The 14,813-nt window shown below is 36.5% G+C and overlaps 1 protein-coding gene and 1 long non-coding RNA gene across 13 annotated transcripts in view; one reads left to right on the top strand and one right to left on the bottom strand.

The window, feature by feature from the left end:
• Positions 1 to 4,695: 4,695 nt before the first annotated feature.
• LOC122422595 (triadin-like) overlaps positions 4,696 to 14,813 on the bottom strand; it is a 196,773-nt gene continuing 186,655 nt past the window's right edge. Inside the window, exons 10-11 of the mRNA XM_043439032.1 lie at positions 6,059 to 6,118; positions 4,696 to 4,853 (exon numbers count right to left, since the gene is read on the bottom strand). Coding sequence (XP_043294967.1) covers positions 4,711 to 4,853; positions 6,059 to 6,118 — 203 coding nt within the window. The 3' untranslated portion in view covers positions 4,696 to 4,710. The remainder of the gene's footprint in view (positions 4,854 to 6,058; positions 6,119 to 14,813) is intronic.
• LOC122422597 overlaps positions 6,880 to 14,813 on the top strand; it is a 50,713-nt gene continuing 42,779 nt past the window's right edge. For 2 of the 12 annotated variants that reach the window (XR_006263901.1, XR_006263895.1), the window contains exon 1: positions 6,887 to 7,136. This is a non-coding gene — a long non-coding RNA (uncharacterized LOC122422597). Of the gene's footprint in view, positions 7,137 to 14,038; positions 14,109 to 14,813 lie in introns of those variants that run through there. The other 10 variants (XR_006263904.1, XR_006263897.1, XR_006263900.1 and 7 more) reach the window with 10 other exon arrangements.

The following is a 14,813-nucleotide window of genomic DNA, read 5'->3' as shown; positions in this document are numbered from 1 at the left end:
CCATGAACAGAGGAGCCTGGCAGGCTACACTCCATGGGCTCTCAAAGAGTCAGATATGACTGAGCAAACACGTACACATGTCCCTGCATATCCTGATCCCTTGTACGTCCTCTCACACAAATCATACATATACACACTATCATATACACACCACATTCACACATCACACAAAGATGTCCTCATCAATGGCTGGATCCTTCCAGTACACTGGATTACAAATAAATGTCTCTGAGAGAGGCCGATGAACCCATTGTTCCCATTGTTATTGCCCCAGATTTGTTTCCTCCAAGTTCCTTTCCCCGTGTTGTACCTGTGGACATTATGTTTTCTTAGTCAATGTATGCCTCCCATATCAAACTGTAAGCTCCATTAGGCCAGGGCTTAATTGGTTTATCCACCTTTAGGTATACTAAGCCCTTGGTACAATATAATAGGCATTTAATGACTATTTCCTGTAGGAATGCATGTAAGAATAAATGAGTGAATTAATCCTTTTCTAGTAGCTTATTTCAGAAAAGTTAGTCTGGTTTATTAGGATCCTTTTTATCATTCATACTTTTATTCAGATAATTCTAGGGAAAAAAATCACGTTGCTACAATTTAGGAAGAGAACAAATTACATTTGTGTGTCTTGTGAGCACCTTAAATTGCCCAATTTTATTATGTTGTTTGATTGAGCCATCTTTTGTAGCTTTTAGGGGAACTCAAAGGTAGGTTTAGTCATTGTACAATTCAAGTCTTCAAAATCATTTCATATATGAATTTTATCTTCTACAGCATTTCTGAAAGAATCTTTATTACAGACACATTGGATAGTCTCTTTCAACTTCCATTCTTCCCTCCTTCCAATATGAAAAATTGGAATGCAAAAAAAAACCTGTCTTCTGGACTCCCTTGCAGCATATTAAATTTTATTATTTAGATGCTCCTATAGGAGACTGAAAAAAGGCAGGACTGCTTCGGCAAACAAGGTCACTCTGATGTGAGTAAGTGGCTGAGTCTGGCCTCAACACTTTCAGCATCTAGTCTGTGGGTGTGAAAAGACAGGCCTGGAGGCAGCTTTGGAGAACAAAGCCGTTTCCGGGACAACTGATAATCCTTGTTGCTCCATAATCCAATGTAGTCTCTTGATACCAATTTTTCCTGTCCTTACAATTTTTTGTGCATCCAGTTCCCTTTACATAACCCCTACCGCTTGTATTATCTAGAGTGGTATGTATATCTAGCACTTAAGCCTGATACAAACATAAGGAAGATTTTAAGTTTTTATTTCCTTTCTTCTTTGCTTTTTTAAAAATAGTATTTCTTCAGGGTGAAACATATCTCATAACATTGTAAAAATATCTTGGTGATTTTTTTTTCATTTCAATCAATATTTTTAGAATGATGTATTCGGGTTTTTTCACCATGGACAATTTCAAATATATACAAACAAGAAATTATTATACTAAATCCCAATGTATCAGTTATCCAGTTTCAATTCATGGACTGGCAACTTTATATCCTATAAAATCCCACCTATCTTTTCCCTAATAGATCACTAACAAAGTGTGATTTACCAGTTTCATGCATTAGAAGCTCTTTTATCAAACAGTAGAACTTAAGCCTTAAATTCATTTGCATCTATATAATAGTAAAATATAAATGTAATAAAATAAAATAATAATATAACATATAAATATGATATATAATCATACTAATGTGAATGTTAATAGAAATATAAAAAAATACTGTGATAAAACCCATATATTAAATAAGCATCTAGGCATATTTTACATCTTGCAGATTTGCTACTATTTGGGACTAGAATAATGCTATCAGATATTCTGTCATGTTCTTCTAACTATTTTAGGAAGAAATAACATACCAATTGCAGCTTTTTAAGATTTTAGGTTATTCTCAATTTCTCTTATTATCTCTAGAAATTTTTACTATTTTCATAATTAGTTTCAAACTGGCTGTTTTTAAAGCATATTTCTCTCACATGAAAACGTAGTTGGAGAATTATTAAACTCTGAAAAGAAACATGGGCTTCCCTGGTGGCTTAGACAGTAAAGAATCCAGCTGCAACGTGGGAGACCTGGGTTGGGATGATCCCCTGGAGGAGGGCACGGCAACCCACTCCAGCATTCTTGCCTGGAGAATCCCCATGGACAGAGGACCTGGCGGGCTATAGTCCATGCGGTCGCAAAGAGTCGGACACGACTGAGTGACTAAGAACAGCACAGCACAAGAAGAAACATGAGTTGGAGATCAACACTAATTGAATATCTCTGTCTGTCTGTCTCTCACACATACACACACAATTTTGAGTATGTAGAAGTTTTGTTAACGCTCAGTTGCTCAGCCATGTCTGACTGTTTGTCATCCCATGACTGTAGCCCCCCAGCTCCTCTGTCCGTGGAATTTTTTAGGCAAGAATAGTGGAGCGGGTTGCCATTTCCTCTTACAAGGCGTCTTCCCAACCCAGGGATTGAACCTGGGTCTCCTGGGTTTCCTGCACTGGCAGGAGGATTCTTTCCCACTAAGCACCTGGAAGGCCATTTGGAAGTTAAGATCTTGCAAGCAAATAACTTGTGCATATTTTAATCAGGAATTTGAGCTGACTGGTAAAAGCCAGTAGTATTTCATGTAATTAAATGTAAAAATTACATATAAACAAACTGAAAACTGATTCCAGGGACAAGCTTGCTTTTTCCACACCTGCTGAGCAGCCCTCCCCAGATACGCTGTGCCGTCACCCAGTTCAGTCCTCGCTTCAGTGGATGAGCGCTGGCCTTGCAGGTAAGGATACTGGCATAATTAGTTCTCTGGCCAGTGGTGTACAATCTCGCTCTGACACGACTTCTGTGCTAATAACACAGGTCTCCCAGTAGCAAAGAAGCATCAGATTTTCCCATCACTCTGAACAAAAAGTGTGGTGCCTTTACCTTCAAAAACAAAATTCAAATCAAAACTACCACCACATGCACACCATTGCGTTTTGCCAAAAGCATTTTTCAGGAGTTTGCATTTTCACACCTGTGATAAAGACTTTGACAATTCTAATTCAAAACTTTCCTCTGCAAACACTTCAGTAAAACTGATTGCCCAGGTAAAATCTTGTTTCTCTTTAGCACTCAATCATATAGCTGTCACAGATACAGTGACAAGCAGTCAACTCTATCATCACGTGGTCAGAACTATGTTTTCCCTTTCTTATGATAAGATACATATTTCACCAGGAGAATAAAGAATGCTTTAACTAAAACAAGATAAATGAATGTTCAATAATAAAATTAACATAATAATAATAATTCAAGTTCAAAGTAATTGGCAGTCAAGTCCCCAAATCAGAGAACACATGACTGTCTCTTCCTGGATTATTTCATGAGCCAGGCAGTCATGTATTTCACAAAATTTTTACCCTACTTACAGCACGATGTAGAGGTTTTCTGTAATTTCTATTTACTACTTACTAAGAGTAATCAATATCTAGTTTGTCATCCTATGATCTCCTTTTTCAGAGTCCCTTACCACATTTTTTTCCCCAACCAATGCTATGACTACTTAAGAGAAGTCTTCACTAATGGCATCCAGCCCAGTCTGCTCTCCCCACACCATGTCCTACCTTGGAGCTCTCTTCAATTTCACCTTCATTTAAGCTTACCTACTGACTCATTTTCAATGGCATTGTTTTCAGCTTATTATCACACAGGGAAGATCAGGAAATCTCATTCGCTTTGTGTTAATATAGCTCAGAGGAATTCATTTGTTACCCCATGCACAAAGGCCCTAAGAGATTTGCATTTTAATAGAGGACAATTCTTTCATAATTCAAAGAAATGGGGATTCTCTAATGGTGGAATTTCAAGCATCACTGACAGTAGCGGAGGAAATATTGGGGTGAAAATACACCAAACGATAATACTTGAGACAACTATCTTTTTCACCTAGATTTAAGCTTAACTTGAATAAAAGCAGATATTCATGTTTGAACAAGAGTTAAAGCAGAACTAAATGTAAAGCAAAGATCTACACTGTTGAACAACACTACATCTTCATGGAATGCATGATTATCTTTGTGTTCTTCACTTCTCATCTTTGTAAAGTCAAGTTAAACTATGTAGCTCTTCTCAGCTTCATTATGTCTTGACAAAGATGGCCTTAAAGTTCTCCTCAGCTTCACTAAACTTAGAAAGGCACCTTTTGGTCCTTAGGCTCCTGACCTTTCTTTTCTCATAGCATTTACTTTAGAAAACTTGTAAATTTTTTCTCTGCTCTTTCAAGACATAAATCTTCTTAAAAGACTTCTTCCAATTTTACAACCCAGAGTGTTTTTTTCAGAGATGTGGGAGCCACTTCCTTGAAATATAATCGTCAAGAAAGACAGTACATCCATCTCCAGGTTCCGTAGGAGGGTAGGAACCTAATCCCTTGGGTGCCTTGCTCCAAGTTGCAGAACTACTCTCCTGACTTGAAAATAAGAGAAAGTTCAGTCTGTTTCTGAGTAAGCTCAATCAGCAAACACAGATGGCTTACAATACCTCCACCCCTTTCTAGCTCTTAAAAACTCTCTTGCTTTGGTTTCAAAGAAACGGAGTTCAGAATAAATACTGGTCTCTCTCTCCTATTGCAATAACCTTGAAAAAGTCTTCTTTATCTGTTTAACCTTGTCCTGAGCATGTTTTGCTTTGACATCCTGTACATGGACAGACTTAAGTACCTATATTAAATCTGTTTACACTGACCCAAGATTCCTTCATTAACGAGTATCCTAAACATAATCCAAGGAAGCAAAGAAAGTACAATACCTTTTTTTTTCACATCCATGGCAGTTTCCTTCTCAGTTTTCATTTTGACATCTTCTTTTTCTGGCAGTAAAATGAAAACATTAGAAACGTCTGTTTATCATCTATTTCAGGGCACATTTTACTGCCATTAACAACCAATTCATCTTGTATACAGTGATTCTAAATTAGAGTCATAGTCACATCAAATATGAGTGAACTAACACCTCTGTAACAGAACAGTGGTTTTGGTGTGCCCTCCCTTCAGGGAAGGAACAAGTTTTTGTTAAGTCAAAAAAATAATCTCTCATGATTGTATGAACATTAGATAGCATTGTTAATTATGATATAATCCAGCAGTTTTTCTAAAGGATTTTAAAAGGGGTATATTGAATGTTTTCTGGGTTATCAGGTTACCACAAGCATGTCAAAAGCTTAGAAAAGTCTTGAGATCACTTGGGACTTCAGATGCACTATTTGAAAAACATCACTCAAAAAGAACAAAATAGCAAACCAATCAACTAGTTTCTTTCCCACATATTAAAAAATAGGCTCTTTTGATAGATAATTTTATTAAACTAAATTGAATAGTAATATTCATATATTATATAATCAAGAAAAGTAATGAAGTAGAATTGAGCATCATTACTAAGGAAGGAAAAAAGTAATCAGCAACACATTTTAAGAGTGTGTAGGCTTGAATTTTCTTTTAAAGATTTATCAATCTCAACTTTATTTGGAATATTTATATTTGTTTGTTAAAAACAACAACAATAAAATTGTTAAGGGAATTTCTTCTCTTTTTTTTTCATTTATTTTTATTTGTTGGAGGCTAATTACTTTACAATATTGTAGTGGTTTTTGCCATACATTGACATGAATCAGCCATGGATTTACATGTGTTCCCCATCCTGATCCCCCCTCCCACCTCCCTCTCCATCCCATCCCTCTGGGTCTTCCCAGTGCACCAGCCCTGAGCACTTGTCTCATGCATCCAACCTGGGCTGGTGATCTGTTTCACCCTTGATAGTATACTTGTTTCAATGCTATCGTTCAGAACATCCCACCCTCGCCTTCTCCCACAGAGTCTAAAATACAGAGTGAAGTAAGCCAGAAAGATAAACACCAATACAGTATACTAACACATATATATGGAATTTTAAAAGATGGTAACGATAACCCTATATGCAGGACAGAAAAAGGGAATTTCTTTCTTAGAAAACAACAGCTTTAACAGTAACATTACAAATGGATACTAATTAAGATACGTTAGCTTTAAAATTGCTCACCTTTCTTTTTTGTTTCAGAAGTCACTTTCTTCTCAGCTTTCTTCTTTTCTTCTTGCTTTTCTAGAGAAGAAATTTAAAATATTTCCTTTAGGAAATTTTAGTACAAAAGGAAAATCAAGTTTTGAAAGAAGGATTACTGTTAAAGTTAATTCTGCCTCCAGATAGTTTCGTGACTTTGAGCAAGTGATTTAATCTCACTAAGCCTTATTTTCCTCTTTTGTAAAATAACAGTACTTCCTTTAAAGTTAGATAATGTTTACAAAACATTCTGCACAGTGGCTGCCTCACAGCAAGTGCATGCAATGGTAGGCTGCTAATATTCTTTACAAAAAATGAAAAAGATAGTTCAAGCTTTCTGAACCAAACAATTGTTTGTCTAGTGCCTAAAGTAAGATATTAATACTGGAAATTAAAATATAATTTCTGAGGAACAGTTCTGCAGGTAAGCTAAAGGAATTACTTTTTGTTTTCATATGTTCAGTCTCCTTAGAGATAATGCATTAGGCCATTGTGTGTGTGTTAGTGGCTCAGTTGTATCTGACTCTTTGCGACCCCATGGACTGTAGCTCACCAGGCTCTTCTGTCCATGGAATTCTCCAGGCAAGAATACTGGGGTGGGTAGCTATTCCCTTCCCCAGGGGATCTTTCCAACCCAGCAATCGGACCCAGGCCTCCCGCATCGTGGGCAAGTTCTTTACTGCCTGAGTCACCAGGGAAGCCCGCAGTAGGCCATTGATGATATCTATCTTGATTTTACCGTTTTTCAAATCTGCCTCTTGTCAACAGACACGTGGAGTCTGGTGACATCTGCCTGGCACTGTACTGGGGAATAACTCCCACTGCTCTTTCTGAGTGGCTATATCAATCCGTGTGCTCAGACTATCTTTTCACCCAGAGGTTGCAGTAAATCTGACTGACACATAGAATGGTTTGACAGTTTGTGGGGCCTCTAGACTTCTTCATGGAAGATTTCTCTTTCAGAGATCTGAGAAAACCTTGGTCTGAGGGGCAGAAGGTAAACTCAAATGGTGGCCAGTGATAGCCATGTAACAACTAGACATCCCTGGACATTTTTCTGGTAAGTGCTCTCATTTCAAATAACAAAATCATGTAGAAGCACACAGTTGTTAAAATGGAATATTCAGTATTTTTAGGTTTGAGGCAGCTATAGGCACAGTTAATGTCAGAAACTGGCTGATTTTTACTTTCAGTTAGTAGTGCGATTTACCTTATATTTGAAATACGTTTTTGTTTGTCATTTGTCTCTTCAACTCAAGTATAAATGCCAGGCATTCAAAGATTTTCATTACCCAGAACTATTATGAGATTGTTACTATGCTGAAGAAATTCAATGTGTAGTTCTAGTATGAATGCTTAAGTTGCCTACTAATGACTGCATCTTATTAAGTACAGGAATTAATTCATTCCCTTAGGTATAGAGATTTTTTACCTACAAGATCAAAGACAACACTTTCTTTCAGTGTCAGAAGTATAATTTATAAAGAACCTCTTTTCATGACTCCTAGAGATAAGTTAGTGTGGTAGGGAGAAATATATTCACACTCTGTCTAAATGTATCTACAGTGTACCATTACAGCTCATCTAATCAGAAGTAGGAAGTCAAGAAGTCACATTTTGATAGTTCTAGAGTCAGAAATAAACCAAGTGAATTCTACTTTGCTTTCTCCTAAAGGTTTATCCATATTAAATATGTAAATCATGTTTAAAATTCTGAATAAAGATACTTTTGATTTAAGTATCAGTACTTTCAGCTTCTCTGGGGGAAATTTTATGTTGCAGGAAATTTTCCATCTTATCTAAATAGATACATATGCCAGAAAATTAAGTTGGCATTTGCTAATAAACATCACCATCGGATGCCACGTGCCAGAAAAGGAGTTAATTAACACACAGACTAACTGTAAATATTTCTTAGCCTATCTTAAAAATCAATGCCATAGTCATGATAAGATCACAATTTAGTATCCAACTTAGTATCTGAGTCTCTAAGTTTCATAATGTAGATGAATAAATATTTTATTAAAAAGTTCATGCCAATTAGTTCATCTTATATTAAACTAGGAATGAAAGTAGGTATTTGAGACCATAAGATGGAAGACATTCTTTTCATTTTTTTTTAAAGAGAATTACTTTGTGTAATAAATTCTACCCTTTATATTAATATAGCTGGGATTTTATTGTGGTGATACAGTATCCTTGCCTTAGTTCAGATTGATTAACGCTTCCATTATACACTCTTCCTGTGATTATGGCCATACACTGAAAGAGTCATGAATAAGAACAGAAATCCACAAAAAGCAGGTATAAATAATGTACTTTAATAACATTTTTATGAATTAGACCTTTAAGCTGTCATTATGGGACTTACTTTTATTCATGGTTAATTTATTTAAAATATCAACTTCTGAAGATCCCTGCATTTCTTCAAGTACTACCATCTATTCTCTAGGTGATCTGGCAGCAGAGAAATTAAGTTTTTCATTTATAAAAGGTACAACAATTTAATTATATCCTTCTTGGGTATAAAAGTAACCCATGATTTTTATATGAAGACTCTCCTTCCCATGACATTTTTCTCCTTCAGTAGTCAACAATACTCCTTTCTTTCCACCTGACTATGCACCCACATATCCAATTTCCTCCTCATTGCTCTCCTCCAGTTGTTTGCTGTTTTGTTAGTAACAGCTAGAGAAGAGTTAGGACATTTTATATCATTGGTTCTCAGAGGGTTCGCAATTAAGTGTGTCCATAGAGTGTGAACTTATCAGTTTACTGCCTCTCTCTGAAAAAGTGTCATAGGCCGGGAAATGATGGCTCTATCTGGTGGGGATCACAGGAAAGACTGGCTGAGAGAGAAATCCTCTCCACAATAAGCAGCTCTGAGCCACAAATATGTTATTAGCTTCTGCATAAATTAACATCAGATGAAAGAAAAATTAAATGACTTACTTTTTACTTCCTAAGCCTTTACAATGGGCTTTTCTCTTGCTTTTAAATGTTTTCATGCCATCTCAAAGCCAGAGAATGCACAATAGTTAATTATAATTGTAAAGCTTTTGAAGATGCCTGTTCCTAGCAAAACGAGCAAACAAATGCAAATGCTTCATTTTCATCTTATGTTTTGTTCTTCCCCCTCATGCCTTTCTTGTGTAGGGATTATCCAAATTTACATGCTTTTCTAACTCTCTGTGGCCAGGACTGAAGTAGTCTTGGTCCCAGTTAAGTAAATAAGGACGTGTCTCTTTCATAACAATGCATTCCAACACACCTCTTCACGGTCACCTTGTTTCTTTAGAGCGGCAGAGGTGGACATGGGGCCCCAGTCACAGCACATCATGGAAAATTTCACATGAACAGATACGCTCAATTACACTAACGACTATCAGAGTTTCCCACTGTTATCTACAGAGAGGAATGAAACAGGAGACAATGGAAGGGTGCTAGCAAGTGTGACTTTGGTCTGAACTCTGGCTCTGACCCCTTCTGGTTGTGACATTGCAACGTGCTGTGATACTGAGTTTCATTTGCCTCATTTGAAAAATGGAACTAGTACAATCTACCCTGCCGACTTACTGTGAAGAACCTGAGCCAAGTGCTTGGACAAGAGCGGACATTCAAAAAAATAATGATAGCAGATATTACTATATTTTTGAAACAATCAAAATCTGACCATATAAAATCTTCAGTTTTCCTAAGTGCGATATTTATTGATCTGAGTAAATGCACATTAATTCTTATTTTTCTGTGTTGAGGGAGGCTGTATCAGGAATATTACATATTGTGAAACTTTAAGATAAAAATAGGTAGGAATTAACATGTTACGAAGGGGCAATGTGTTGGAATGAAGCAGTGGGTTCCAGTTATTCTATAACTAGTAGTTTCTGCATAATGTAACTGTAAGCAAATCTTCTGTCTTCAACCACAAAAGGCAGGGGGAATGAATAGAATATACTCAAGTCTCTCTTCACTTGTCTATTCCTTTATTTCTCCAAAGGAAGTATGTCTCATCTTGCATCTATTTCTTAATTTTTCTGAGAACAGTTAACTTAAAAAGCTTTCAATTTGTAAATAGCTGCTTATGTTCTCTGATTGCCATGACTTAAAATTTTTTAAGGCTAGAGAAAAGTCCATTTTTTAGTTTTAATGAACATGTTTATATTTATATGTATGCATTATATAGAATACATATATATGTGTATATAAAGTCAGATGATAATAGGAGTCAGAAAAAAATACAAAGCTAGGTCTAGAGGATTAGAGTATGAGGGAACGGGAGGTGGCTTTTTTTTTTTTTTTGAAGAGGAACAGGGGTATACCTTTTTGAATGAGCACCATTTGAAAAGATGCTTGAACAAAAGTAGGCTACTAGGGAGAAGAATTTTCCTGCAGAGGAAAAATATGTGCCAAGATCTTGAAAGGGGAGCAGTCTAGCTATATTTGAAGAAGGGCATATATTCACTCCGGCATGGAGGGCCAGAGTGGCTGGAGCGGTGGATTTAGGAGGAGAGTGGGAAGAGAAATGGTCAGAGATGTGGCTGGGACAATCACATTGAATCTTGTTCACAACAAGAATTTTCCATTTTATTGTGAGTAAGGTAGGAAGTCACTGAGAGGTTTCAAGCAGAGTAATTATATTGTGATGAGTTATGTTTTAAGAGGAATTTTGGCTGCTGCTGAGTGGTGGGTGTCAAGTGCCCCAATGGATTGTGTGACCATATTGCAATGAAGACTAAGAAAGAAAAAGGATTCATTAAAAATACTCTTCTTCATGTTTTCCTTCTTTTCCCCAAAAATCGCCTCCAAATTTTATCTGGGGCTCTTGAAGGAATGCAACATTATAGACACATGGTGGGCGTACCGCTCTTTACACTGTAATTAAGTTACTGTAACAGCAAAGCTCTTTACTTGAGTTATACAGAGTAAAGTAAACTGGCTTTTCAGAACCTGAATCCAGTCTTTGCCTTGATTTTTCCTTTAGTGAATGCTGAACTTTTCTTAGAAGCCAGTTTTTCTCATTATCAGCTACTAACAACAAGTCACAACCAGAAATTCTACAGCATCTTCCAGTGACTACCCTGAGCCTTACATAAACAGTTGGTTCAGTTAATCAACAAATGATTATGTAACCTTAGGTCAAACCCTTTGTCAGGGTTTGAATTTTAAACTATTCCTTCCAGGAATTTGGGTTGTGAGACTAACAAGGGATAAAGTTTACAGTTACAAGGATTTAGGGACGTTATAGATGGAGTCAGGGTGGCTAAGATTGTAAAAAATATGCCTGTAATGTGGGAGACCTGGGTTCAATCCCTGGGTTGGGAAGACATCCTGGAGAAGGGAATGGCTAACCACTCCAGTATTCTTGCCTGGAAAATTCCATGGACAGAAGATCCTGGTGGGTGGGCTATAGTCCATGGGGTTGCAAAGAGTTGGACATGACTGAGAGATTAACACTTCAGTTTGATTAAGGGAGGTAGTTCAATCCAGTTCAGTTCAGTTCAGTCGCTCAGTCGTGTCCGACTCTTTGCGACCCCGTGCATTGCAGCACGCCAGGCCTCCCTGTCCATCACCAACTCCTGGAGTTTACTCAAACTCATGTCCATTGAATCGGTGATGCCATCCAACCATCTCATCCTCTGTCGTCCCCTTCTCCTCTAGCCTTCAATCTTTCCCAGCATCAGGGTCTTTTCAAATGAGTCAGCTCTTTGCATCAGGTGGCCAAAGTATTGGAGTTTCAGCTTCAACATCAGTTCTTCCAATGAACACTCAGGACTGATCTCTTTTAGGTTGGACTGGTTGGATCTCCTTGCAGTCCAAGGGACTCTCAAGAGTCTTCTCCAACACCACAGTTCAAAAGCATCAATTCTTAGGCACTTAGTCTTCTTTATAGTCCAACTCTCACATCCATACATGACTACTGGAAAAACCATAGTTTTGACTATATGGATCTTTGTTGGCAAAGTGATGTCTCTGCTTTTTAATATACTCTCTGACCCTGCCCGCCTGTGAATGGCTCCAAGAGTAAAGAGGTTAGCACATGCCCTCCCTGAGGTTGGCCAGTCCAGGAGATATTTGCAATATAACGGCATTTTACTTCACTTTCTCAACTTCTCTCACTCTCTGTTCTATAAAAGAACCTGGCATCCAGACCCTGACAAGATGGTTATTTTGACATTAGTATGCCATCTTCTCAATCAGCTGGCTTTCCAAATAAAGTCGTATTCCTTGCCTCAGTATCTTGTCTCTCAGGTATATTGGCTTGTTGTGCAGTGAGCAGAGTGTGCTTGGACTCGGTAACATAAATAGTTATTTTATATGATCAGAATAAGGCCAAAAAATTGTGTTAGTTTGGTTTAATCAAACTGATTTTAAGGTGATAGAAAATTACACTATATAGAATACTATAATAGAATACAGCACATGACCTTATATGTATTAGAATATGTACTTAGTTCTCAGATGAAAGTCTACATATCCTTTACGTGATAAAATGGGCTCAGGAAAGTTGAGTAACTTGTCCAAATTCACGAATCATGTAAGTGACATAACAAGGATTTAAAACTAAGGATCACTGAAAACTCTGTTCTTTCCCCTACAATATGGAATATGAAGTTTGCAGTAGACTTATTCTAACAAAAAATTACAAATGAACTGAGGCGTGGGCAGAAAAGAAGCGCCAGCTTTTAACCCATCCTTGTGAAACTTGTCTTTCGGGTCTCTCACAGCCAAAGTGCTCTGACATAATGGAAATTATTTTGTTTCTGAATTTAGTATGCAAAAGAGACTGCAAAGGGAAAGATTATTTGATATATTTCAAATTGCAAACAAAGTTTGTTAATTAAAATTCACATTTGAAATGGATAAAGATTGTGCCCAAGCCTTTCAAAAATGAAAAAAAAAAAAAAACTTTAGAAACAATAAAATGATTGCATTATTTTTGAATGGATTATGTTTATATAGATAAAGATGGCCACATCTGTTCTTTTTCCTTCCGGTATTTATTTTTCCTCTCAATGCTTTTACATTCTGGGAAGCAAATGCTCAATTAAAGTTTATTGAGTCTTATACTCAAGTGAGAAGCTCTCCATCCACACACTCATCTCTGAATAGCTTCAAAGAGAATATTTTGCATTTTCTTTTTTGTTCTTCTCGAATTTTTTTTTTTTGGTGCTACAATCATTTGGAGTATATCTAAAAACTTTTTAACCCTTTTATAATGTAGTTTTTATGCAGAATCATTGCTTGCTGAAGATATTTTAGTACAAATTTTCTAATGCATCTTTCTACAAGGGTAAGGAAAATACAAGATTCATTTCTAGTAAATGTCAATTTTCAAAGTCATATTATTTACATATAATTACCTTTTCCATATTTTTATCTATATATGTTTCCTACATTTGTCTGTAGCAGGAAATGAATTGCAAAAGTAGTTTGTTGCATTTCAAGTGTCAAGAATACCTAGAAACATCAGAGAATTGAGTTTTTCCTGTATGTGACTAAGTTATTGATATTTAAGAAAAAAGTTGGTTATCATTTAAAATCAAAGCATACATTACTCTAAAGTACCATTTCAAAGATATGGCTATTTTGTAACAGATCCTTGAGAATTTAGGGCTTCAGTTACTAAATAAATTAGAAAGACTCAATAGTTATTTTGAAATAAAATTTGACTTTAAAATTACCAAAAGTTAACTGGTATATTGGGCATATTTATAAGTCAGATTCTTAATTGAAGCCTTTAAAGTCTTGAAATTAAGCTTAACGCATGAAAGTCGATCAATCGTGTCTGACTCTTTGAGGCCCCATGGATGTCCATGGAATTCTCTAGGTCAGAATACTGGAGTGGGTAGCCTTTCCCTTCTCCCGTGGACCTTCCCAACCCAGGGATTGAACCCAGATCTGCCACATTGCAGGTGGATTCTTTACCAGCTGAGCCACAAGGGAAGCCCAAGAATACTGGAGTGGGTAACCTATCCCTTCTCCAGCGGATCATCCTGACCCAGGAATTGAACCAGAATCTCTTGCATTACAGGTGGGTTCTTTACCAACTGAGCTACCAGGGAAGCCCAAGCTTAATGCATATCAATATTTATAAGGGAAATAAGTGCTCCTTCAAAGAATACAACTCTTCCAGTTGTAATTGTTTTAATATATGGATTTCAACTTTACTTCAAATGATAGACTACATAAGTTTCATTGTTTCATAAATTATACCAAACCATTAATGTAATTTTTGTCTTCTTCCTAATATAAGGAAGGTTTAGTCTAGTAGATCAGATTTTTTTTACACAAAATTCTTACATAATTTAAGCAAGTATCTGTCACCATTTATCATGTGAACAATTGCTAAGACTCCTTATTCCATTTGGGTAAAAACAGACCTGGCTTTAACAGTGCAGCCACTTTTTCCATCGGTACTAGAGAGAATGAAGAATCTCAATGGGGATTCTAAGAAGTTTATAAAACAGAAAGAAACATTTAGGTTAAGCTGACACAAATAGCAAATAAATGTTTTATGATGAAAAAAATGATACTTATAAACTGGAGCTTTGGAGGGACCTGGCTCTTTCTTGTAAAATGCTTTCTGAGAGAAAGTTGCTGGCACAAGAAGGTTCCAATTAAAATTTCATAATAAGGAAGCTATAAAAATCACATTCACTCTTATTCACAAAACTTCTCATCCCTAATTTTCTCTTTGGTCAAAATATAGGGGAAAAAATCTAATTCTTAATATCAG

This window comes from Cervus canadensis, chromosome 20 (assembly GCF_019320065.1).
Source record: "Cervus canadensis isolate Bull #8, Minnesota chromosome 20, ASM1932006v1, whole genome shotgun sequence".
NCBI classification, from domain to species: Eukaryota; Metazoa; Chordata; class Mammalia; order Artiodactyla; family Cervidae; genus Cervus; species Cervus canadensis.
Note: the sequence above shows the minus strand (reverse complement) of the source record. Positions and strands in the feature narration are given on the sequence as shown.